Genomic DNA, 27,861 nt, shown 5'->3' on the forward strand with positions numbered 1-27,861 from the left:
GAAGGCAACAAAAAAACATTCTCAGATCATCATGGACTCAGAAAGTATCCCATTCCCTCCCTGAGGGGTAGACAAATCACCACACAGAGAGATAAATAGAAATAGAGAAAAAACAGAGAAAGTGGTTTAAAAGGACTGTCAATAAGTACTGAAACTATTAAAATATATACTGAAGGTTAAATTCTCACTACCAAGGTTTCTATAAATCAATATAAGAGTGAGCTCTTTGAAGAGATAATACATGTTAAAAATAAGAAACTGGTAATATAATGCCATACTAAACCAATAACAGAAGAGAAGAGAGAGGGAAAGAAATAAAAGGAAGTTTTATAAATAAAAGGAATGCTAACTTCCTTGTCTCATTCAGGGAAAAGTTAACAATATTTCAGTCTTAACACTGATTGTAAAAGAAATACACACACTCAGCCGGGCGTGGTGGCTCATGTCTGTAATCCCAGCACTTTGGAAGGCTGAGGCGGGTGAATCACCTGAGGTTGGGAGTTCTAGGCCAGCCTGGCCAAAATGGAGAAACCCCATCTCTACTAAAAATACAAAATTAGTTGGGTGTGGTGGTACATGCCTATAATCCCAGCTACTCAGGAGGCTGAGGCAAGAGAATCACTTGAACCCAAGAAGTGGAGATTGCAGTGAGCCAAGACAGCACCATTGCACTCCAGCCTGGGCAACAAGAGTGAAACTTCGTCTCAAAAAAAAAAGAAATACACACTCAAATAGAGTTTGTCTTTTTTAAATGTGATCACTTGTAGAAAAGTAAACAAAAGCTGTACTATCTGACTCACTGGAAAAGAAAATCTGTGTAAGAAAAAGAAAACAAAAGACAGAGCAAAGTAGCATAAAAAAGAGAAAAAACAGGCCAGGCACAAAGGCTCACACCTGTAATCCCAGCATTTTGGGAGGCCGAGGTGGGAGGATCCCGTGAGGCCAGGAGTTCAGGACCAGCCTGGGCAATACAGTCTTTACAAAAATTTAAAAAATAAAAAAATTAAATGATGGTGCACACCTGTGGTTCCAGCTACTTAGGAGCTGAGGTGGGAGGATTGCTTGAGCGTGGAAGGTCAAGGCTGCAGTGAGCCACAGTTGCACCATGTACTCCAGTCCGGCCAACAGAGCTAAAGTGTATCTCAAAGAAAAAAAAAAAAAAAAAAAAAGGGGGGGGCCATGGTGACTCATGCCTGTAATCCCAGCTGTGGGAGGCTGAGGCACAAGAATTGCTTGAACCTGGGAGGCCAAGGTTGCAGTGAGCCAAGATTGGGCCAGTGCACTCTAGCCTGGGTAACACAGTGAGATTCCATCTCAAACAAATAAATAAACAGAAGAAAGGAAAATATATCACAAATAACAATGATGTAAGTTGGATGACTTATCTACTCAAAAATGAAAGTTTTCCCAGGAAAGTTCTCAATACATGCTGTCTCCTAGAGTACATTTATAGCAATATTATTTAGATAGCTTTCAAGAAGGAAAAAAAGTAGACAAAGGAATATCATGCTAATGCAAGCACAAATAAATCAAGAAAAAATATTACTTTCAACATATAATTCAAGGCAAAGGTATTAAATAGGCTAAAATAAGCCATTTGTCACTAGTGAAAGAATCTATAATAAAGATATCAGTCGTGAACATAAATATCATATCAAAATGTGTGAAACAAAGTAATAGGAATCTCTAGGAGGAACAGAAAATGACAATCCACGTTGAAAATAAAGAAAAACCAGAAGTCCTGAATAACCTTATTAATAAAGTTGACTTAATGATAGATCTTACTCCCCTTACAAGCAAATACTCTGCCTTATTATCTAGTACCTACTGAAATTACCAAAGTTGGCCAAATGGAAAGCCCCAAGAAAATGTCAGTAAACGCCCCAAAACATGCCAAAATGTAATAAAACTAGAAAGTAACAACACAGTATAAATGTTAAACAGAAAAAAATCTACCACTGTATAAAATGCTTATAATTAATTATTCAAAGGAGAAATCAAAATAGTAATTGAATAATGCTTTGAAAGTAAACGTAAAGAGAACACATATTAAAACACTCATAAATAATTATTTCATCAACCATAAAATCAGAATAGCAATTATATCATTCCTTGAAATATATATCAATGCCTAAAGAATTCTGCCAAAGCTCAAAACTGGAAGGGAGAAAGAATCATTAAAGACTTCTATTATCAAACAGAAAAGAATGGAAATAAGTTGAATTTTGTTATGCACTCAACTCAAGAATTTAGAAACAGAACAATATAACCAATTTAACAGAAATATGGACTGTGCACAGTGACTCACACCAATAATCCCAGTACTTGGGGAGGCCGAGGCAAGTGGATCGATTGAGCCCAAATGTTCGAGACCAGCCTGGACAACATGGCGAAACCCTGTCTCTATAAAAAATACAAAAATTTGCCAGGCATAGTGGTGCATGCCTGTAGTCCCAGCTACTGGGGAGGCTGAGGTGGGAGGATCACTTGAGCCCAGGAGGTCAAGCTGTGATTGCACCACTGCACTCCAGCCTGGCTGACAGAGCTGGGTGTCTCGAAAAAGAGAGAGAGAGAGAGAGAGAGAGAGAGAAACATGGAGAAGGAAAAATAAAAACAAAAGGAGAAAAGAAATACAATTTTAAAACCCAATAGTTCATACCCCAGGGAGAAAAAAATTAGTAATAAAACTCACAACCCAAGCCAATCAACCTCTAAAAAGAGAATGAGAACCAAAATTAGGAGTCAGAATCACCTGGGATTATATAACCTATAGCCCCAGAGGAGATGTAAGCAAATATTCCATATGACATTCTGTCAATATGTATAACATGTAAACCAAATATACATTTTTTAGAAAAATATATAAATTATAAAAATTGACTCAAGAAAATGTCAGAAACATAAACAGACCCAAACTCATGGAAGAAATTGGCAAAGTTGTCAAAGAATCATCTCCTTAAAGGGGTGAAACTTAAATGATCTTTTGAGCAAATGTCCAACTTTAAAGGAAGGGAATAATTCCAATGTGATATAAACTATTCCAGAGGGAAAAAAATGGAAAACTTCTCAATCCATTTTAAGAAAATAGCATAACTCTGATAATGAAATCAGACAACAGAAGGTGCAAGATCTGGAGGAAAAGGATGACAAATCTTTATAGCAGTACATAAATAAACAGAGGACTTGAGTAGACACTGAGTAAATGTGGAAACATACCTTGCTCCCAGTTAGGATGACTCAATATAAATCCTAATTCTCTCTAGATTAACTTGCAAATATAATCCAATTCCCTTTAGTCCAGAGACTAAACTTAGCCATGATCAGCCAGCTCTTCAATACAGAGTTAAGATGTAAAACTGGATCTGCCTGACTCCAAAGACCGTGTTTTTTTCCAAGGGAAAGGACCTTGAGCAGGTAATTGGATATTAATAAAAACCAAACCAAACAGCAACCAGTCATCCTCACTGAACAGTGACAGGTGAGTGATTATCATTTAAAGACATTTCCCTATAGTAGTTTACTAATAAATTTGTAAGACTTCTCTGATTAGTTTCCATATTAATTTTATAATATCTTTGCCTATTATTTACTTATAAAGAATTAATTTTGTTTTATTTATATACAAATATCAAGAGATCTAATTTGTATAATCTCATACTTGGTTTTATATTCTTAGGATTGGCAGACTTGGCTGGGTGCGATGTCTCACGCCTGTAATCCCAGCACTTTGGGAGGCCAAGGCAGGCGGATCACCTGAGGTCAGGAGTTCGAGACCAGCCTGACCAACATAGTGGAACCCGTCTCTACTAAAAAATACAAAAATTAGCTGGGCGTGGTGGTGGGAGCCTGTAATCCTAGCTACTCAGGAGGCTGAGGCAGAAGAATCGCTTGAATCCCAGGAGGCAGAGGTTGCAGTAAGCCAAGATCACACCACTGCACTCCAGCCTGAGTGACAGAGACTCTGTCTCAAAAAAAAAAAAAGATTGGCAGACTTTTCAACTATTTCTGCTGAATATGTGTCATTTCCCAACTAGTCGGGTTAAGGTATATTTTAGGTGGGATATCAAACAGCTAATTAAGAACTTCCTCAACTCCCCCAAAATAATAAATGACATCAGCCAGGTGTGGTGGTTCACACCTGTAATTCCAGCACTTTGGGAGGCTGAGGTGGGCAGATCACTTGAGGTCAGGAGTTTGAGACCTGGCCAATATGGTGACACCTGGTCTCTACTAAAAATACAAAAATTAGCCAGGTCCTGGTAGCGAGTGCCTGTAATCCCAGCTACTCAGAAGACTGAGGCAGGAGAATTGCTTGAACCTGGGAAGCAGAGATTGCAGTGAGCGGAGATTACAGTGAGCCCAGATCACACCATTGCACTCCAGCCTGGGCGACAGGGCGAGACTCTGTCTCAAAAAATAAATATATAAATGACATCAATTATTTCCAAGTTTGTCTTCAGAGTTTTTGTTTGTTTGTTTGTTTGTTTGTTTTCTAAGACAGGATCTTGCCCTGTCACCCAGGTTGGAGTGCAGTGGCACGATTATAGTTCACTGCAGCCTTGAACTACTGGGTTAAAGTGATCCTCTTGCCTCAGTCACCCAAGTAACTGGGACTATAGGCATGCACCACCACACCAGGCTAAATTTTCTTTCTTTCTTTTTTTTTTTTTTTAGCAATGGGGTCTCACTGTGTTGAGACCCCATCTCTACAACCTGTGCCCAGGTTGACCTCAAACTCCTAGCCTCAAACAATCTTCCTCAGCCTCCCAAAGTGCTAGGATTATAGGCATGAGCCAGTGCACCCCACCTATCTACAAGGTATTTAGTCAGTCCTCATACCCCATAACCAGAGGGTTGTTTTTTTTTTAACTTACTGTAATTGTCACAATGTTGTTAAAAAAAAAAAAAAAAAAAGAACCCATGTGACAATTATATACAACGAGGGCTATTTCTACTTCTTTAAGCTCCTTCCTTCCACTCCGCTTTTCAGCTAACACCTGCACCCTAGGAGTACCGCGGCTTCCACTTCCGCACTCTCAACTCGATCCCCTCAAAGTTACTGGGTCAGCTTTCCTGGCATCTCCACTTTCACATACAAGGGTGAGAAGTGACTCTTTTTTTTTTTTTTTTTTTTTTGAGACAGAGACTTACTCTGTGGCCCAGGCGGGAGTGGTGCAGTGGTGCAATCTCGGCTCACTCACTGCAACCTCCACCCTCCGGGTTCAAGTGATTCTTTTGCCTCAACCTCCCAAGTTGTCGGGACTACAGGTGTATACCACCATGCCCGGCTAAGGTTTTCTATTTTTAACAGAGACAGGGTTTTGCCATCTGGCCAGGCTGGTCTGGAACTCCTGACCTCAAGTGATCCACCTACTTCAGCCTCCCAAAGTGCTGCAATTATAGGCATGAGCCACCACACCTGGCCAAAAATGACTTTTGAGTTTACTACCAAAGATAAGCCACATGGTTACCCTCTGTTGCCTTGGATATTTGAGAATGGACTGATCATCACCTAATGTTTTCTTTTTAAATGCCTTTTTATTACCTTCCACCTCTTCTGGAGGGCTCAGCTGAAAAAAAAAACGCCCCAGAGCCCATTCAGCCTGGAACCAAGAGGATGGGGATCTCTCAACCAGCTGTGGTTCTGCCACTGGAGCAACTACATCTGATTATAAATCTCAGAAAGCAAATAGGAGCTCTCGAGCCCAGCTGATTCTGCAGCATGCTTCCTACATCCTGTGCTTAGCATTTTCTACAAGGAAATGGAAATGAGACTTCACCTCCACCTACCAGCTGTCTGGAAACCAATGACTGCTGGCACAGAGCGCCGGGGAGGTGCTACGGAGATGTGCACGGTGTAGTTGGTGCCTGGATACAAGGCGAGGCACACTTCTGGGGTCCTGCTGTCTGTGGTCAACTTGACTGTCTCCTCATGAACTGATTCTATAGCGTCCAACCGTTGTCCTTTTACGGATATCTTTAAGAGGAAAAGACAAGAGAACCCACTGTGACTCCAGTCAAAACAATCCAGAATTTGTGGTGCTGGAGCCCCTTCTACTATTCCATTTTATACTGCGCTGCTCAGCCAGGGAGCATTCATATAAGGTAAACCTCTGCTACCAGGTATCTGCTGATAAATAAACCTCTGCTACCAGGTATCTACTGATAAACTCTGATTCGCCCAGTGATTACTAAAACCCTAAAAAAGACATAAATGAGGAATCTCCCTAGGAAGTGCTCTCTCCTGCACACAAATGATCAAATAGAGGCGATTGCAACCTGAGGACCACCGGCTGCACTCTGTCACCAAGTCAGCAGACATTCCCAGGCTTGCTCTGGGGGAGTGAAATGCAAGTGCTTGAAAACAATCATGAGGATGCCAAATATAAACGCATCCCGCACACATGCACCCTGCCGAATGACACATATGCTAAATGTAAAATAACAAAATAATCCAGTTATCCTTGAAAATCCTGTCCATTCTTTTTAAATGACAGTGGCATTAGAAAGCAATTAGATTGAGGCCAGTTACGGTGGCTCATGCCTGTAATCCCAGCACTTTGGGAGGCTGAGGTAGGTGGATCACCTGAGGTCAGAAGTTCAAGACCAGCCTGGCCAACATGGTGAAACCCTGTCTCTACTGAAAATACAAAAAAATTAGCCAAGCATGGTGGCGTGCACCTGTAATCCCAGCTACTCAGGAGGCTAATGCAGGAGAATTGCTTGAATCCAGGAGGCTGAGGTTGCAGTGAGCCAAGATCACAGCACTGCACTGCAAAGTGAGACTCTGTCTCAAAAAGAAAAAAGAAAAAAAACCAATTAGATTGAGAAGCTGTCATGGAATTAAGTCCCTCTGACTCATATTCCCAGGGGTGACGGTGTCTGTCCTAGCAGGAAAAAGTAGATCACTTTACTTACCACATATACAATCTTGGAGTTTATTCTTTCTGAATTCATTTGCCATCTCACACAGGTATCATTAAACACTGATACATCATTAATTTTTGTCAGAATTTCTAAAAGAGAAAAAGGCAGTCGACTCACAAAATGCACCAATGGGCTTGGGGAAAATTCTAAAGGAGATTAGTTTATCTGCACAGCTGGTATCTCTGCAGGTCACCATTCATCCTCAGAGGCAGACACTGAGTTAGGCAATGCAAGCTCTTCCAAGCCAATCACCCAGCTTCTCTTCATCATGAATGAGTGTGGCCCATTACCTGATTTAGAGGGAAGGGAAAGATTCCTGCTTGGGTACAGAACAGAATTCCAACCTGTGATTCACCTGACAGGCCACTGGATGCCACTGGCATCCCACTCGGGTAGGATCGAACAAGGCCCAGGGCTGGGTCCTGAGTGAGCCCCTCCCTGCAACTACACAGGTAAGACCTGCTTCCACCTTTCTCATCCCAGCAGGGTGGTGTGGCACTCTTCTTCAAGTCACTGCTATCCCAAGGGGGAAAATGACATGTCTCACTACACAGGATCAAGCCTCAGAAGCAGGTTGGGGCAAACTGAAGAACTTCTCCACAAGGTTCCTAGGTAATTCTGGGACTCCTTTAACTGAAGCTATTTAATCCTGGTCTATCAGGAAGCCACTGATTTCTTTGGGTTGTTCTTCTTTTAAATATTCTGCATATATTCCAGGTAATATAGCAATGTGGGAAACCATATGAAGGCCTCGGTTCCCCGAGGTAACATAGTTTCCAACCGTCTCAGTCAATCCTCAAGTGGTTGTTCAGACAGGAAGAGTGGAAGGGGATCTAATTTTTTATTTCTTTAAAATCAAATTCCCAGCCAAGCGCAGTGGCTCATACCTGTAATCCCAGCACCTTGGGAGGCCAAGGTGGGCAGATCACCTGAGCTCAGAAGTTTGAGACCAGCATGGCCAACATGGCAAAACCCCATCTGTATTAAAAATACAAAACTTAGCGGGGTATGGTGGCACGTGCCTGTAGTCCTAACTACTTAAGAGGCTGAGAGGCAGGAGAATCGCTTGAACTCAGAAGGCAGAGGTTGCAGTGAGCCAAGATTGTATCACAGCACTCCAGCCTAGGCGACAGAGCAAAACTCCGTCTCAAAATAACAAAATAAAACTCCCTACAGACAAGTAAAACTATCTCTACTTGTAAATTATATGATCTTATATATAGAAAACCCTAAAGAATCCACACCAAAAAAACTATTAGAGCTGAGAAAGGAGTTCAGCGAGGTTGCAGGATACAAGATCAATGTACAAAAATCTATTGTTTCTTTTTTTTTTTTAGAGCCAGGATCTTGCTATGTTGCCCAGGCTGGAGTGCAGTGGCTATTCACAGGCGCAATCCCACTACTGATTGGCACAGGAGTTTTGACCTGCTCTGTTTCCGACCTGGGCCGGTTCACCCCTCCTTAGGCAACCTGGTGGTCCCCTACTCCTGGGAGGTCACTATATTGATGCCAAACTTAGTGCGGACACCCGATTGGCATAGCGCACTACATCCCAGAACTCCTGGACTCAGGCAATCCTCTAGCCTCAGCCTCCCTAGTAGCTGGGACGACAGGCATGCACCACTGCACCTGGCATAAAAATCTATTGTGTTTCTATACACTAGCAACGAGCAGTCCAAAGATGAAATTAAGAAAACAATTTCATTTACAATAACATCAAAAACAGGCAGGGCACGGTAGCTCACAACTGCAGTCCCTACACTTTGGGAGGCCAAGGCAGGTTGGTCACGTGAGGTCAGGAATTTGAGACCAGCCTGGCTAACATGGCGAAATCCCAACTCTACTAAAAATACAAAAATTAGCCGAGTGCAGTGGCACGCACCTGTAGTCCCAGCTACTTGGGAGACTGAGGCATGAGAATCACTTGAACCTGGGAGGCGGAGGTTGCAGTGAGCCGAGATCCCACCACTGTACTCCAGCCTGGGTGACAGAGTGAGACTCCATCTCAAAAACAAAAACAAACAAACAAAATTCCTGCAGATAGAAGCTATCATACAATTATTCCTGGAAAAAGTTTTCGTCATGTCACCAAGCAGGGATATTCTGCAACCCCAGTTCAAGCTTTCCCATTGAGGCAGACACCTCTTAAGAACTCATCAGCCTCTCTCATCTTCCCCTGCTCCTTGTCTGATCCCTGCATGGGTTTTGACAACATGAACAGGTCTTGTCTCCTATTCTGGGGCTTCCCTGCTGTGGCACCCACACCCCAGCACATGCCATCTGGAAGTGCAGGGGAGTTAAAATCCCATAGGGACAGGAACTGGTAGATAAATCCTTCCTCCCTTCTTTCCTGTGAAGGGCTGTCCAACAAAGACTTAGTTTCTTCAGCATCAAAGGACACAGTCACACAGATGGGGTAATACCCGCCCTCCGTGGAGACCGGTACAATCAGGCATCCTACACGGGCTCTCCTTCCCTGGCTTTACTGCCTTTGGTTCCCCATCCTGATGCCTGGGGTTTGATGGTCTACTGCATAATAAATATAAGCCCTCTGCCTCAGGTTCTGCTTTCTGGGAAACCCAACGACAGGCTCCTATCTAAGAAGAGTGAGAAAGTTAATTCTCCATCTCAGAAAATGACTCTCCACAACTCAGCTCCTGTTTCTCCCTTCTAGTCAATCTCACTTCGTAGTCTCCAAGTGTGAAAGGAAGCCTGCAGCTTAGATACCTGTAGGGTCAACCCTCTTCTCCTGTACTCAGAACCACTGCTAGCTTTGGATTGACCCAGATCTACTGATCTCTTTGCCAAAAGAAGTGTTTATTCTTTACTAAATCATCCCTTCAACAGCAATGCCTAGATTCGGTGTCCCACATGACCTGGTCTTGGGTCAGCCCAGGTCATCTATTAGCAAGTGAAAATCAATGGAGGCAGAGAGAGGAAACTAGGCAAACTCTTGCCGAGATACCAGAAAGGCCACATACAGCTGTCTGCAGCATTCCTGGTTCTCCATATCAGTATTTCTCCCCAGAAAACAGCTGATTCGAAATCAAAGAAATACTCCAATTGTGGCCTAGGCAAGTGTGGTGGCTCACGCCTGTAATCCTAGCACTTTGGATGGCTGAGACGGGCAGATCACTTGAGGTCAGGAGTTTGAGACCAGCCTGGGAAACATGGTGAAACCCTGTCTCTACCAAAAATACAAAAAATTAGCCAGGTGTGGTGGTACACACCTGTAATTCCAGCTACTTGGGAGGCTGAGGCACTAGAATTGCTTGACCCCAGGAGGCAGAGGTTGCAGTGAGCCAAGATTGGGCCACTGCACTGCAGTCTAGGTGACAGAGGGAGACTCCATTGGAAAAAAGAAACAAAGAAAAGAAAAAAAAGAGAAATACTCCAATTGTGGGCATGGGTACCTAAGAGACACAATGACTTTATCAGTTCACCCCAGTGGGTAGCATAAAGATGATGTTGGCCCCAGTCTTTTATCGGCCTGAACAAGCCCCAGATATTTCTGGCCTCTACCCTCTTTGCTGCCCTTCAAAGCCCCAGAACTCATGGCATCTCTGCTCACTCACATGTCCCTTTGATGCTAACTCACTACCCGGTCCAAAAAGAAAAGGCACCGGCCCAGCCCTCATCTTCTCTCTGAGTTGCCAGCAAGGCAAATTTCTTTTTTACTCTCACTTCCTTTGTTATCCAAGCAGAGATTAGAAAGGAGTTTTCTTTCTTGTCCTTTCTTCTTGCTCATTCACTATGACAACTGTAAATGGCATCTCAAAGATGCCATCTGCCTCCAGCCTGTGCCATGCTCTCTGCACAGATGGGACCCAGATCCAATTATAGGGGTGTCAGATATTTCATCTCAGGGAGCAGTTTAACAAAGTTTCATTGCTTTTCCCTCCAGGTGCCTACAAATTAGTTGGAAAGACTTCTTTAAAAATGAATCAGATATTAAACACTTACATGAATGCTGCCCTTTAAATGGAGACTATATGCCCTAATTCCAATAGTACTGATAACTGAAAACATTTCTGGAAGTCCTCTTTGGAGCTATCCTGGGCTCTTCCATTCCCTGCTCACCACTAACTCAATGGCTATCAAAAGCCAAGTATCCTGCCACACCAGGTACTCGGCTGTGATGATGTTATCTGCTGACTATCTAGGGAAAAAATTGTCTTGAAAGTTGTGGATATATGAACGGTAGTTGAAGGTATGGGTGCAGGTGAGATATCCAGGTAGCACAGAGACAGTCAGGAGCCCAATGGCAGAACACTGGAAAACACTGAAACATGGTGGGGGTGGGGGTGGGGCGGAGAACCAGAGGAGAAAGGCAATGCAGAAGAGAGTCAGGAAGCTGGTAGAATGACTGATGTCTAGGAAAGAAGAAAAGGGAGGACTTGAAAGAGTGTCTCTTCCTTGAAAATTATTAGCCTTCCAAGACCAGGCACAGTGGCTCACACCTATAATCTCAGCACTTTGAGAGGCCAAGGCCGGTGGATTACTTGAGGCCAGAAGTTCAAGATCAGCCTAGCCAACATGGTGAAAATATGTCTCTACTAAAAATATAGAAATTAGCCAGGTGTGGTGGTGAACACCTATAATCCCAGCTACTTCGGTGACTGAGGCAGGAGAATCTCTTGAACCTGGGAGGTGGAGGTTGCAGTGAGCCAAGATCATGCCACTGCACTCCAACCTGTGTGACACAACTGTAAATGGCATCTCAAAGATGACAACAAGACTCTGTCCCTGAAAAATAAAATAAAAAAATTTACAGAAAATTAGTCTTCCTTTCCATTAAACCCCCCCAGCCTTCTCATCCCCTAGCCAAGAAGGGCCTGGAGCTGGTCAAGGCAGCGGGGGCAAGTTCCGTCTCCCTCTCTCCTCTCACACGGCCCTTCTTCCATGATGGAGTGCCCACAACATCAGGATTAGATCTGAGGCCTGACTTTGGGTAGAAGTGGGAAGAGCAGGCCCTTGGCCTGTCCAGCTATAGAATATAGAGAACTCTCTGGCTTAAAAGAAGGAGGCCCCCACAGGCTCCAGCTGAACTCTCATTGGATTTGGGGAAAGAAAGTCTCAGTGGGTGATAAAGTAAGTGCCTTTGTTTTGCTTTACTCTGTGTGTGTGTGTGTGTGTGTGTGTGTGTGTGCGTGTGTGTGTGTACACACATACCTATATATTATGTTATGTATATATACATAGACATAGATAGATATAATGTTATGTATTTTGTATTTTGTTAGCATCTAGTATTTCTGTATGTGGTACTTATCACATTCGTAACTAAATATGTAAGTAATTATATAACGATTACCTCTTCTGAATGTAACTTTACGACGGCAAAGACCATGTTTCTCTATCCTCAGGCCCTGGTACAGTTCCTTAAATATGGATATTAAAAATATGTATTATTTGGTTGACTTGTTGAATGGATGGATAAATGATCAGCAATGCTAAATGTTGTGGAAAGGTTAAGAATGAGAGCTGAAACTGGAACATGAATTTGGCAGTGAGGTGGTGATAGTGACCTTGGTGAGATGCTACAGTGAGGTTGGGGTTTTACATGCCTGGTTTTCCCCTAGTAGGCTGAGAAGTGCAGAGGAGGGGAGGGAACAAGACAGTGAGCCCGGACTACTCTTTCAAAAGTCCCACTGTGCAAGGACAGGGGCTGGTCTAGTGTACTCCCTTGGTTTACAATTTTATATCCTTTTTCTTTGTTTTTGGAAGCAGCAAAGGGTCATAAAGAATAAATCCAGGTAACCCAAACAGATGGTCAAGCAAGCTCAATATCATTTCTAGTCAAAACAGCATCTGATTTCAAAAGGAATGTAACTGATCTTCTAATACGGCTCATAAATTACCTCCAAAGGCCATTCTCAAACAGGCAAACATGATGATAACAGCAGCACCGCAGAAATCAGGGTATGGCTTCCCATGGTGACTACTTGAATAAATGTATGTTTGGCTAGAAAAGTTTTAATGTGTTTCTTTTCTTTCTTTGAAGTCTTAGAGTAACATAAAATAAGTAGAAGTAGCATGGCTTAGAGTACATTAGCGTAAAATACATTACATACTTTAGGATGATTTTTGGTGGCACACAAATTTTTTTTTTTTTTTTTGGAGATGGAGTCTCACTCTGTCACCCAGGATGGAGTACAGTGGCATGTTCTCGGCTCACTGCAACCTCTGCCTCCCAAGGAGCTGGGACTACAGGTGCATGCCACTACACCCAGCTAATTTTTGTATTCTTAGTAGAGACGGGATTTCACTATGTTGGCCAGGCTAGTCTCGAACCGAACTCCTGACCTCAGGTGATCCACCCACCTTGGCCTCCCAAAGTGCTGCAATTACAAGCGTGAGCCACCATGCTCGACCAGAAAAACATTTTTATCTGTTTGTTATTTATTGGTTTTTGTGCATATCAGAAAAATATACCTACTCCATCAAATTCATGAGATCACAATATTGTCCTTAATAAATTTGAATTATAAATTTATGTTTAAGGAAACATTCTAAGTAAATAAAACTTTTATTATGGCAAACATTGTGTCAGGGTGGTATACAAATGATTCAAGCTTAGAAGACACTGACATAGGAGAGAGAATGCGGGCTTTCTGGGCTTACAGGCCTCTGTTCAAATCCTGACTCCACCATTTGCTCATTATTGACCATGTGAAAGTCACTTAACCTTTATGAGTCCCAGATTACTCACCTAGGAAATGAAAATACCAAAGCTTACTTCACAAGGCTTTTAGGAGGATGAAATGAAATAGAGCATTAAGGCCACTAGCTGGGCCCTGGGTGTGTAAGTTCATGCTCAGCCAGCAGTAGCTATAATGCTTGACGGTCCAAATCTCATTCACATATTCCAGTGCATCCGGCCATGTGGCTATTTATGTAAATGTGTCCATTTATTCCGGCTGACCTTTCTGTTCCATCTGAAATGTGTGCGGCTGCAAGTGAGCACTCAGTGGGCTGGAGAAGAAGCTCAGCAGCCAAACAGAAGGGGCAGAGGCTAACAGGAGTCCTGGAGGCATCGGAGCAGTGCCCGGAGCAGTTTAGGGGCACAGAAAGGATCCTACAGATAAACAGCCTCTGTTCCAGCAGAGACGCTGCCCTTCCGAGAGTGCGGAGTGAGTGATTCTCAGCCTTATAATCATTAACTCAGATTCTAAACATGAAAAGCCAAATGGCCTGTGCAGAATGGAGCCAGGGAAAGTCTTATCAAGAATGAATCAGTCTCTTTGATCTTGAGGTAAACCGACTCATTAACATCAAGCTTCCACCTGGGGTTTTTCCAGACACTGAAGTGGTTGCCTAATTCCCAGCTGTCTGGAGTTTCCAGTCCAAACTGGCCTTGGGTGTGTATGTGGGGTGGGGGTGGGGTCCCATCATCTTAATAGAGCTCACACCCCATTAAAATACGGATGTGTACTATTAATCCAATAGACTAGTGGCTTCAAAAATACTTTTAAAGGTAACTAAAAACAACCCAGGTAGAGTGAAAATAAATATTCCACTCAGTTTGGAACTAAACATATAGGTACAGGAAGATAAAGGGTGAAAAGAGGACGGAGGTAGAAGGCATTCAGAGAGAAACAGAAAAGTAGAAAAAGATGACAGCAGAAGCCAAAAGTGAACATTGAGAAAGGGAAATGTAAAATACACAAAGGCAGGAGGATTGCTTGAGGCTAGCAGTTTGGGAACAGCCCAGGCAACATAGTAAGACCCCCGTCTCTACAAATAATTTTTTTAAAAATTTAGCCAGGCATGGTTCCTCATGCCTGTAGTCCCAACTGCTTGGGAGGCTGAGGCAGGAGGGTCGCTGGAGCCCAGGAGTTTGAGGCAGTGGTGAGCTGTGATCACTGCACTTCAACCTGGGTAACGGAGTGAGACTCCATCTCCAAAACATCAACAAAAATACACAGAGACAGTTGGGATGAGGGGAGTGAAGAAATGGGTAAAAAGTGAAAAACAGGGAAAAGAAAAAAAGAAGAGGGGTAACTGAGCAAGAGCCATGGTAATCGGCAGCTCTCACTACATTTCCAGAAGCCTCTCCTACCTACCCATCCAGAGATCATCTGCACTGCACCATGAATTAATCAGCATGTAAATCACCCCCTTTATCTTCAGAAATTGAATTTAGCTGCCAATCCTGATTGAGGGCATAAAGGCCTCCTCACAGAAAGATCACAGCTTTCAGGGAGAATGCCTTTTCTTTCCTTAAATCAAAGCTCGCATAAACCCATGGAAACAGCTGCAGCTGGAGCCACAGACTTTGTGGAAGGTAGCAGGCTGAGGATAGTAATTATAATTAGCAGTTACATAACATGTTTGTTCTTCAAAGTGCTCTACAAGCATCAGCTAATTAATAGCTTACTATGCCCCATGCAGATCCACTGGTTTTTCCTGTGGTGACTAATTCTTATACCCCCATTGAATTCTGAATGATGGAGGCAGAGTAGCTTGAGCAATGAAGCAAATGGCTGAGGGTCAGAAGCTATACTCAGCTCTTACCAAGTGACTCCAGGGGTGGCTCTGTGTCAGGAATGCTTCCCTAAATGTTGAATTCAGCATTCCAGGAGGCAGCTACCTCCCTTCCTCCAAATAATTCTTGGAGGTGCTATTGCAAAGGCAATGATAGGTTGGAGTGACCATCAGTCTAGTCCAGTGTGGCATTAGCTCTTCTCAATTTCTCCAGTCATTAAGACTGGAACGCTGGAGTCTTTGGTGTCAGTTACACGTTTGTCCTTGCTCCTCTGTGCAGGCTGGGCAAGTCGATGAGACCTCTCTAAGAGAAGGCTGCATTATATCTCTGGGTTCTCATCCAGGTCTATCCATCTTTGTTTTTCTGATTGCAGTCTCTGGCCTACATTCTCTTGAATTTGTGATAGAGATAAGCAAATGTAGGAATTGTGTGGCATACACAGGGCCTCAACATCAGAGCTGAGCTTTCCGTCTATGCCAAGAATGCTTTACTCAAAGATTTCAGGGGTCCAGAAACACCTTGAATTTACTCGTAAAACACTATATGTGCCTGTGTATGTGCATATCTTTGGGGAAAAGGCTGTTTCCCCTGTTGCACTGCGGATTCCAAGAGGGTCATGCCAACAAAGTACCTGACATATAGTGCCTGCTAAATAGATTTCTACTGAATGAATGGACAGAGTTCCTCAAATTCCCATCCCCAACATAGTTATGAAACATTACTCTATGTGGAAATAATCTCCAGGGGCCTACATGTTTTATTTGCTCTAGCTAGACTTTCCGATGGAAAATGTTGATGGGCAAGACCTGAGATGTTCTACCACAATTATGCTGCTAGTCAAACTGGAGACCCAAATCAAAGTTCCTGGAGATTTCACTCTTCAGAGACCTGTCTTCAGAGCCAACCAAGTCAGTAGCCAGAAATATATTCCCAGGGACTATGTGACAACCATTTGTCACACCTTCTGATCAACTATCACAAATGGTAAGAATCACTGCCTTTTCTCACCTTGTCCCTCAGAGGCAGAGGTGTGAAATGAATCATGTAGAAGTGCACACTTCTGATTCATAAGAAGGTCCTCACGTGAGGCTAACAACTTGAGGAAAAAGACTGACATGTTCATGGTGCTTTCAGCTTTCTAAAATGTACCCAGAGATGATCTCATTTGATGCCTTCTCAACATTCTTTGAGGTAAGAAAAACAGACTTTAATTCCCCCTTTTATAGATGAGGAAACCTAGGCTCTGAAAGCCTTGCCTAATGACACACAGCTAATATATGGTACTGCTAGAATATGAACTGAAGTCTTAAAACTCCTTTTTTTTTATTGAGACAGAGTCTCACTCTGTTGCCCAGGCTGGAGTGCAGGGGCATGATCTTGGCTCACCACTGTCTCTTGGGTTCCAGTGATTCTCCTGCCTCAGCCACCCGAGTAGCTGGGACTACAGGCATGCACTACCACACCTGATAAATTTTTAATTTTTTGTAGAGATGGGGTCTCACTATGTCACCCAGGCTGGTCTTGAACTCCTGGGCTCAAGCAGTCTTCCTGCCTTGGCCTCCCAAAGTGCTGGGATTACAGGTGTAAGCAAATGCACCCAGCTAATTTTTGTATTATTAGTAGAGATGGGGTTTCAGCATGTTGGCTAGGCTGGTCTCAAACCTCTGACCTCAAGTGATCCATGTGCCTCAGCCTCCCAAAGTGCAGAGATTACATGCATAAGCCACTGTGCCTGGCCACAAAACTCCCTTCTGCAGCAATTCCAATTCTGGATATATACCCAAAAGAATTGAAAGAGATCTCAAAGAGATATTTGGGGTCTCAAAGAGATATTTGTACATACATCTCATAGCAGTATTATTCTTAATAGCCAAAAAATGGAACATACCTGAGTGTCCATCAATAGATGAATGGATAAACAAAACGTGGGATACTCATACAATGGACTATTATTCAGTCTTAAGAAGAAAGGAAATGCTGACGCAGGTTAAAACATGGATAAATCTTAAAGACATTATGTTTAGTGAAATAAGCCAGTCTCAAATGGACAAGTACCACATGAGATACCTACAGCAGTCAAATTCACAAGAGACAGAAAGTAGAATGGTGATGTTCCAGGGGCTGTGGGGAGGGGCGAATGGGGAGTTGTTGTTTAATGAATATAAAGTTTCAGTTTTGCAAGATAAAAAAGTTCTGGCGATTGGTTGTGCAACAACATGAGTATACATAAACATATATACTACAGTATACATAGCATACTTAGAAATAAGTAAGATGGTATACTAATCAGTTTCATGTTGCTATAAAGGAATACCTGAGACTGGGTAATTTATAAAGAAAATATGTTTATCTGGCTCATGGTTCTGCAGGCTGTACAGGAAGCATGGTACCAACATCCGCTTCTGGTGAGGGCCTTGGGAAGTTGACGAAGTGGCAGAAGGCGAAGAGGGAGCAAGCATGTCACATGGCAGGAGAGGGAGCGAGAGAGAGAGAGAAGGAGGTGCCGGGCTCCTTTTAACAACCAGCTCTCATGTGAACTAAGAGCAAGAACTCATCACCAAGGGGAGGACACAAAGCCATTCCTGAGTCATCCAACCCCATGAGCCAAACACTTCCTGCCAGGCCCCACCTCCAACATTGGAGACCACATTTCAGCATGAGATATGGAGGAGACAAATACCCAAACTATATTAGATGGTAAGCTAGGGTCGGTGGCTCACACCTGTAATCCCAGCACTTTGGGCCTAGGCAGGCAGATCACTTGAGGCCAGGAGTTCGAGACCAGCCTGTGAAACATAGTGAAACCCATCTCTACTCAAAATACAAAAATTAACTGGGTATGTTGGTGGACACCTGTAATCCCAGCTACTCGGGAGGCTGAGGCAGGGGAATCACTTGAACCCAGGAGGCAGAAGTTCTAGTGAGCTGAGATTGTACCAGTGCACCCCAGCCTGGGTGACAGAACAAGACTCCATCTCAAAATATAAAATAAAATAAAATAAAATAAAATAAAATAAAACTATATTAGATGATAAATTTTATGTTTTGTTAACATAAAATTGTGTTAACACAATTAATAAACATCAAAAAATGATTTTTTGTCATACCATCTTTTCTCTGAAAAGTGGTCAATAGGTGTTAAGTTAGGAGTATGCCCCTCTGAGGAAATTGTTCATGGAGAAAAATTTCTCAGCCAGCCAAGCAGAGGAGACAGGAATCGCAGCGATTTAAGGTAAGTCTCAAGAGATGGATGCGTAATATTTTCCATCCAACTTATTTTCCCAATCCACCCTCTAAATCTTCAGGATTTAGCTGACAAATCTAAAGCCAGGTGTACAACTAGGTAAATAGCAGAGTTGGGCACAGTACATAGAGAGAAGCAGCAATCAGATCATTTTAGGCCCTCAGCTTCCGCTGGCTGTTTTGTTCCTGGGTAGCAGAGGCCCAGAAGAACAGAATCTGTACCTGTGCATGTTAAAGTGCTTTCTCTCCAGGTGCCTTTCTCTGTGCAAACAGAAGTGATCTTTCCTCCAGGGCTCTCAAAGCCCTCCTGACAGATGTAGTGAGCCACACCACCCAGCCTGGAGCTGTGATTTTCTACCAAGATGGCATGCCGCATTTCTGGAGGGTTGCCACAGTTGATCTCTGCAATGGGAAACCAACACATCACTGGTTGTAAGCCCTGACTTCAAGTCCTACAATTCTTATCTTTAAAATAAATATTTTATAGTGATAGAGGCCACTCAAACGAGAAAAGAGAAAACACTAATCCCAGCAAATAATCCAATGTAGGTATGTCTGAATTTAATAAAATTTCCAAACATGCACACATAGAGAATGGTCAAATTATGAGATTATTTACTTATGAAGAATTCCAGTCTGGGTGCAGTGGCTCATGCCTGTAATCCCAGCACTTTGGGAGGCCGAGGTGGGCAGATCAACTGTGGCTGGGAGTTCGAGATCAACCTGACCAACATGGAGAAACCCCATCTTTACTAAAAATACAAAATTAGCCAGGCATGGTGGCCCATGCCTGTAAGCCCAGCTACTTGGGAGGCTGAGCCAGAATTGCTTGAACCCAGGAGGCGGAGGTTGCGGTGAGCCAAAATCTCGCCATTGCACTCCAGCCTGGGCAACAAGAGCAAAACTCTACCTAAAAAAAAAAAAAAAAAAAAAAAAAAAAAAAAAAAAAAACAAAAAAAAAAAAAAAAAAAAAAAAAAAAAAAAAAAAAAAAAAATAAAAAAAAAAAAAAAAAAAAAAAAAAAAAAAAAAAATTCCTTGGTCTACGAAGTAATATATCTTAGGGTTCTTTCAAATGCTACAGTTCTCTGGTACCTTTTACTATGTATCTTCAGCTTATCAACCCCAGAATAGATGCTAATGCAACTGTAGCAATTATTGCCAACTGATTGTTAAATAGACTACATTCAAAATGTCTGAACTTTTTAAAGCAAATTAATGGAGAAAGTATTTATCTCCTAAAGATTCAACTTATATGCATCTTTCAAAGAAAAAAAATCAGTTGCATAGAAGGAGACAAACCCAGAATTACAAAATTGATAGGAAATTTTTTTTCTAAACTCTGACTACTAAAAGACAATTAAATATTTACGAAGAACTATCTAAAGGTAAAAGATTATGACATGACCATTCTAGACCCAGCCAAACTATACTTCACTTAAGAGCCCAAGAAAGATATTTTCAGATATTTTAGAATTTTTAAAAAATCTATCTGTGTATCTTTCCTGGTGAAAAAAATCAAAAAGATGAATCAGAACAAATATCGTAAGAATAAGTGTGCAGGGTGGACAGGTTTTAGAAACAAATACCAAGGAGCAATGAAATCAGCAAGCTGTACGGATAAGTTTCCATAATCATTTAAACGTGATTGCAGAGCTTGATATAACTATTAGTAAAGGATTCTAGAACTAAAAGCTGAACAATGTAAAGGAATAATAAAAATAAAATTTCAAAGTATTTCAATAAAACCAGAGCAGTGAGTTGATAGGAAGACGTAAAGCATACTAGTGTTTCATGTTATACAATAGCGCTCATGGATACAATGTTATTCAATAAAGTATAATAAATATATAATAAGATGGTTATAATAATTTCTAATGTAACCAATAGTCCAAGTTACACCAAAATACAGAAAGAAAAAAAAAATCTGTTCTGCCATGGTGAGAGAAAAAAAGAAAAAAACTTACGGCATTCATTCTGATTTTTAATTTTCTCCCCAATCTGTAGAAAGCCAAGACAATTAAGCCCTTCTGACAACAAGGCTTTTTAAACAGAAGTCCTTTTATTGAAATAACAGCATTCAAACTAGAGAAAATTATATAACCTGTTCCCATATCCCCATCAACCATCCTTGGCCTTAGAAATAGATGGCTTCTTTTAAATGAGCCTCAGATACAGAATGCGTGGATTTAATGGAATTGCACTCTTTTCCATCTTATTATGGATGCTTGATCTGTTGCAGGACTCCAGAGTTATTTCCAGGAGGAAGACTTCCCAGAGCAGGATCTCATCTAATTTCCAATCCTGTCTACCTCTCACGTCCCACGTTTGCCCACAAAGCTTTGTTCACTTTTCATGCATAGTCACCAGACACAAGACCCCTTGGCCCTCATCATGTTTTCCCAGCATCAAACCTTTAGACATGTTTAATGGCCCCAGACATTCCACGAATGAATATATTTGTGTGTACACAAGCAGCCAACCAAACAGATGGTTAATGTTTCATAAGACTGCCTCGTCATGGTTGACATCTGAAACATCTTCTAATTTAAGACAGAGTTCAGTTACAGCAGGAGGTAGAGGGAAAATCACTAAAGAGGTTGGAGGTATAGGTTCATGTACACTGAAGGTGGAAGGTTAAAGTGCTCAGTGGAGAAGTCTGGGAGGGAACCCAGCAACAAATCATTGGATTAGAGAAGAAGCACAAATACAAAAAGGATGAAAGTACAAAAGATAGCTAGATTGGCTTCCATCTTGGACGTGACCAAGAATACTGGAAGGCATGATGACTTTAGTTGGGACTGCAAGATTTTTTTTTAATTACTACCAAATATCACCCAATTGATAAGAAATGAAAAACTTGTTCTCTAGGGATTAAGTCTCAAAGGCTCAGGTGGATGCCCCATTGGGAAGCAGCCTGGATCTGTGGCTCTGTGAGCTCCCCATTAACAGAGCTATTCAAGTAGGACAATCCCTCAGCAAGAGATATTTGGAGAGGATTCCGGCATGGCTTGGATTAAATGCACGGTTCTAACAGCTATACATCTGAATCCCCTGGGAAACTTTAGAAAAATGCATGTGCTGGATGTGGTCTTTTAAAACCCTAAATCAGATTTTTAAACCCCCACCCACAGTTAACTCTTCTGATTCAGTAGTACTGCACTGGGTTCTTGATATCCATGTTTCTACAAAGCTCCAAGTTTGATTTTGGTGCACTCCCTCAGCTGAGAATCTGAATGAAATCCTGGTGCAAATGCCTACCATTTGTCATCACATGCATTCCAATAGGATCCTAAGTATAAAGTGTTACTATTCACAATAACCGTCCATGTTAAGGATTATTTTCCACACTGTACAGGTGAAGACAACTCAAAATTAAATGATACATCCAAAGTTACACAGGCAATTACGGGAAGGCAAGGAGTTGAAGGCATGTCAGCTGTATTCCTTTCCCTACACCCACTTCTTCTTGAAAGTTGGCCAGGCGCAGTGGCTCACACCTGTAATCCCAGCACTTTGGGAAGCCAAGACAGTCAGATCACTTGAGACTGGGAGTTCAAGACCAGCCTGGTTAACATGGAGAAACCCTGTCTACTAAAAATACAAAAATTAACTGGACGTGGTGGCATGCGCCTGTAATCCCAGTTACTCAGGAGACTGAGGCACGAGAATCACTTGAACCCAGGAGGCAGAGGTTGCAGTGAGCTGAGATCATGCCACTGCACTACAGCCTCAGCAACAGAGTGAGACTCCACCTGAAAAAAGAAAAAAAAGCTGTTCCAACTCTGCAATTCTACAGTCCCTGCACATCCCATCTCAACTTACTCTCCTCTGCTTTTGCATTTACACCTTCTTCTCCAGGTACACTCTGTCTCCCTCACACTGAGCAAAGTCCTCCCCAGTGCCTGAACTGACTAACAGAGGAGGAATCCTGTCTTCCTCTGAACTGTTATGATCCATGTTCATTTGTTTATTTATTCCTATATTTATTGAATGCCTCGTACATGCTAGTTACTGTAACAGTGAACAAAATGGGTAAGATTTCTGCCCTCATGGAGCTTAGGGAGAGTCAATAGACAAAAAATAAAAATAAGTCAACACATAACTGTGATAGTGGTAAATGTTATGTAGGAATAATAATAACGATTATTATTAAGTGATAGAATGGAGAAAACTGTCGTTGTTGTTGTTGAGGTGATCTCACTGTATTGCCCAGGCTGGTGTGCAGTGGTGCCATCATAGCTCATCACAGCCTTGACCTCCAAGGCTCAAGCAATCCTCCCACCTCAGCCTCCTGAGGAGCTAGGACCACAGGCATGTACCACCACGCCCAGCTAATTTATCAGGTTTTTTGTAGAGACAGGGTCTCCCTCTGTTGCCCACACTGGTCTCATACTCTTGGACTCAAGTGATCCTACTGGCCTCAGCTTTGAAAAACCTTTTTTGTTTTTTTTTTTTTTTTGCATGGCAGGTGGGGGGGCAGTTGTGTATGTGTTTTGTTTGTTTGTTTGAGACAGAGTCTCACTCTGTCTCCTAAGCTGGAGTGCAGTGGCACAATCTCGGCTCATTGCAACCTTCGTCTCCCGGGTTCAAGCAATTCTTGTGCCTCAGCCTCCCAAGCAGCTGGGACTACAGGCATGCACCACTACACCTGGCTAATTTTTTGTATTTTTAGTAGAGATGGGTTTTTGCCATGTTGCCCAGGCTGGTCTTGAACTCCTGAGTTCAACTGATCTGCCTGCCTTGGCCTCCCAAAGTGCCAGGATTACAGGCATGAGCCACCATGCCCGGTCTTCAATTTATTTTATTTTACTTTACTTTATTTTATTTTATTTTATTTTATTTTGAATGAAGTCTCACTCGTTGCCCAGACTGGAGTGCAGTGGTGCAATCTCGGCTCACTGCAATCTCCGTCTCCCAGGCTCAAGCAATTCTCCTGCCTCAGCCTCCTGAGTAGCTAGGATTACAGGCACCTGCCACCATGCCCAGCTTATTTTGTATTTTTAGTAGAGTCAGGATTTCATCCTGTTGGTCTGGCTGGTCTCAAACTCCTGACCTCAAGCGATCCTCCCAGAAAAACTTTTTAAATAGAGTAGTCAGAATGATTTGATCTCTCTGAAGAAATAACACATACAATAGGACCTGAAGGATGAGAATGAGCAAGCCATGTTTGGGACTAGAGGAAGAATATTTCAATCAAGGGAAAGAACCAATACAAAGACCCTGAGGTAAGAAAGCTCTCGGTGGGTTCCAAAACAGGAAAAGCCACCTGCATGGCTGAAGCATAGTTAGTGAGAGGGAGGCTGGCATGAGATGAAGGTGCAGAAAAAAGCAGAGCCGAACCACAGAGGGCCTTATAAATCTTGGGCTTTATTTTAAAAGCAACTGAAGCTCTTGTTGGGTTTTAAGTAAGGGAATGAAAAATCTGATTTAGGTTTTTAAAAGACCGTATCAGCTGTTAGGTAGAGGAAGGTTGGGAGAAGAATAGGAATAAAAGAAACATCAGCCAGGTCCTACAGCAGTAGTCCAACAGAGAGATGATGAGGTCTTGGATGGACTTCAGAGGGGATGGAAATGGAAAGAAGAGATGGCTTTGCGATGTATTCTGGAAGCAGAACTGAATGTTCTTGGTGAGATATTGGATGTGAGGTGAAAAGGGGAAAAGGGAGGTGGAATCAAGACTATTACCTACAATTAGAGATTTAAGAAGTATACAGTGTTATCTATTCTTTCTGTTGTTCCAGGTTTTTTTGTTTTGTTTTGAGACAGGGTCTTACTCCTGTTGCCAAGGCTGGAGTGCAGTGGCACAATCACAGCTCACCACAGCTTCGACCTCCTGGGCTCAAGTGATCCTCCCAGCTCAGCCTCCCAAGTAGCTGGGACTTCACACCTGTACCATCACACATGGATAATTTTTGTATTTTTTGTAAATATGGGGTTTTTCCATGTTACCCAGGCTGCTCAAACTCCTGAGCTCATGAAATCTGCCCACCTTGCCCTCCCAAAGTGCTGGGATTATAGGCGTGAGCCACCACTCAGCTGAGTATTATCTATTCTTATACTAGTATTATTTATACTGTCCATATGACCTTTATTTCCTGCCTTTCAGATTTGTGTCTTTTTATGAATACATGTCTTCCCAAATATAAGGACAGTTCCTCAAGGACAGAGTCTTTGTCCTATAATTCTTGTACCTCCACGAGGCCCACTTAAAACTGTATGTTTTATACAGTTATTCACTGATAGCTTGCTACTACTTTATCTCAGTTCAAGATGCAGTAAATGCTGCTATGATGTGCCAACAGCCCCTCAGGAAGAAACCAGACATCAGTAGATCCTAAGTCCAAATAACAGGACAGACATTACTTCTATATTTATTATCTAACACAGGTAATTCGCATGTACCAAACACCAAGTAATGAGAGCTGAGAAAAAGCCCCCAAAATCCAGTATCAATCTTGTGCTAGGGAATTGTAAGAAACCTGTTCAGGTCTCAATAATTTGAATAATAATAGCATTCAGCTGGGCGTGGTAGCTCATGCCTGTAATCTCAACACTTTGGGAGGCCAAGACAAGAGGATTGCTTCAGCCCAGGAGTTCAAGACCAACCTGGCAAACATTCTGAAACCCTGTCTCTACTAAAAATACAAAAATCAGTCAGGTGTGGTATGCATGCTTATAATCCCAGCTACCTGGGAGGCTGAGGCAGGAGGATTGCTTGAACCTGGAAGGCAGAGTTTACAGTGGGCCAAGATTGCAACACTGCACTCCAGCTTGGGCAATAGAGTGAGACTCCATCACAAATATGAAAGAAAGGAAAAGAAAGGAAGAAGGAAGGAAGGAAGGAAAAGAAAGGAAAGGGGAGGAAGGAAAGAAGGAAGGAAGGGAGGGAGGGAGGGAGGCGGTAATAATAATAGCATTCATAGAAATACTACCCAACACAAGGTAGTCTACTAGATATACACTACCTTCTTTGTTCCTACAGAAAATCCTACAAGGTAGTCAGGTGAGGTGGCTCATGCCTGTAATCCCAGCACTTTGGGAAGATGAGGAGGGCAGATCACTTTGAGCTCAGGAGTTCAAGACCAGCCTGGGCAACATGGCAAAATCCCATCTCTACAAAAAAATACAATAACTAGCCAGGCATTGGTGGCTCATGCCTGTAGTCCCAGCTGCTTGGGAGGATGAAGTGGGAGAATCACTTGAGCCCAGGAGGTGGAAGCTGCTGTGAGCCAAGATCACAATACTGCACTCCAACCTAGATGACAGAGACCCTGTCCCCCAAAAAAACAAAAAAAAAAATTTTTAAAAAGGAAAATCCTACAAGGTAGATGGGTTTTTCTCATATAGTTTACAGATAGGAAGACAGAGGCTCTAAGAGCTCAAGTCACATTCAAAAGTCATACCACTAGTAAAAGAGCCGATATTCAAACTGTGGTTTGTATGAGCCCAAAGTCCAGGTCTATTAAATTTGGGCAGCTTCACCACGAAAGGCTCCACCTAGGCCCTTACTCAATTCTATAACCTTACAGGTTAGCTAAAACCTAAGGAGAAAAAGTTGCCTGAATAAGCATCCAAGTCAGTCTGGAAGGGCTCTGTGACAACGCTTCCTGCCCAATCTTGTCTCCAAGAACTTTCCCAGAGCAAGAGAGCTGCTGAAAAAAGATGTCTCTCTGTAGCTCTGTGACTTCCTGAAACCTCTTGGCCTGATGTTTAACCCTATGTATGATATTAGAGTCTGGCCTGGGGCTTGCCTAGAACATGACCCCGTCCGTCACAGATATTCCCAGCTACTGCCACTTCGGCTCAGATCAAATGGCATCCAAGAAAGTAGGTAGTTCCAACTGGGCACAGTGGCTCACACCTGTAATCCCAACATTTTGGGAGGCTGAGGCGGGTGGATCACGAGGTCAGGAGATCGAGACCATCCTGGTGAATACGGTGAAACCCCATCTCTACTAAAAATACAAAAAATTAGCTAGGCGTGGTAGTGGGCACCTGTAATTCCAGCTACTCAGGAGGCTGAGGAAGGAGAACTGCTTGAACCCAGGAGGCAGAGGTTACAGTGAGCCGAGATCATGCTACTACACTCCAGCCTGGGTGACAATAGCAAGACTCCATCCCCAAAAAAGAAAGAAAAAAAGAAAGAAAGAAAGTAGGTAGTTCCTACTAAGAAATACTCAAAAAATCAATCCAACAGAGGCCACGGTGGGAAATAAAAATATAATCCTTTTTAATACATGAAAACCCCCCAAAACTCTTACTATCGCAATAAAATAAACATTTAAAAGCAGTCTATACCCCCAGGAAGGAAAAAAATAAGCAGCACAAATTTGCATTGCATATGCATAGGGGCATTCATTAAAGCACATGTTTCTCTGGCTAATTACGTTATTAAGTAACAACGTTTGCATCTGCATCAGAAATACAGTCAACTAATTATGAGCATGGCTGGGAATTTTTCCTTACTCTCCCACTGTCTGTGATTTTATTCAAATAATCAGCTTCAAAATAGGACTCCCAGAGGAGTGGGGGAGAATGTGTTGTGCTGGTTTCAAGGACCAAATTTATAATATAACTTATATCTCATATCTTGAAGATAAAAGTGTTTATCCACAGTGCTAGCTTTCATATTCTACCAAGGAAATATTCCAGAAGGAAATTTGTTTGATGAAAGGTACAGGCAACTTATGGCATCTAATCAAAAAGAGACTGTATCACAAATGTCACCCATATTGGCTGCCGTTTATTATACACATCAGCACAATAACATAGATTGATGACAGAAAGAATCTACTAATATAAAGGCTCCATCTAAGGCTCTTTAGAGATCAATAAATAACAAGCTGAGAAAGAAAAAAGGTGACCAACAATGCCTGTAAATTGAGGCAGACATTTTGCCAACTGCCAGGGGAATTAGATAGACCTATTCCACTTGTTAAGACTGACCCCAAAAGAAAATCTTCTCAGAAAAATAAGTGCTACATGTAAAGCTTTGCAAAAGAGCAGAAGCAAGTGTGAAAAACTGAAGAAAATCACATTCAAGTCAGTTTTCATCTTTATCCAACAATAATAGAAATGTCTCTAGCGTGCCTTAGAATCAAATCAGAAGGCTAACACATCACCTAGAAAGTAGTAGAACGTGGTAGGTTGTAAGGGCCTAAACAGTCCAGACAGATTAACACCAGGGTCTGCACTATGCTTA

General features: G+C 42.3%; 1 protein-coding gene across 4 annotated transcripts in view; it reads right to left on the reverse strand.

Annotated features, from left to right (window-relative positions):
- SUSD1 (sushi domain containing 1) overlaps positions 1 to 27,861 on the reverse strand; it is a 141,658-nt gene that overhangs the window by 69,372 nt on the left and 44,425 nt on the right. For 3 of the 4 annotated variants that reach the window (XM_017503397.2, XM_037729554.1, XM_017503396.2), the window contains 3 exons: positions 18,881 to 19,060; positions 6,919 to 7,016; positions 5,791 to 5,977 (listed from right to left, as the gene is read on the reverse strand). In XM_017503397.2, coding sequence (XP_017358886.1) covers positions 5,791 to 5,977; positions 6,919 to 7,016; positions 18,881 to 19,060 — 465 coding nt within the window. The remainder of the gene's footprint in view (positions 1 to 5,790; positions 5,978 to 6,918; positions 7,017 to 18,880; positions 19,061 to 27,861) is intronic. The other variant, XM_017503398.2, reaches the window with a different exon arrangement.

Source organism: Cebus imitator, unplaced genomic scaffold (assembly GCF_001604975.1).
Source record: "Cebus imitator isolate Cc_AM_T3 unplaced genomic scaffold, Cebus_imitator-1.0 Scaffold310, whole genome shotgun sequence".
Lineage (NCBI taxonomy): Eukaryota > Metazoa > Chordata > Mammalia > Primates > Cebidae > Cebus > Cebus imitator.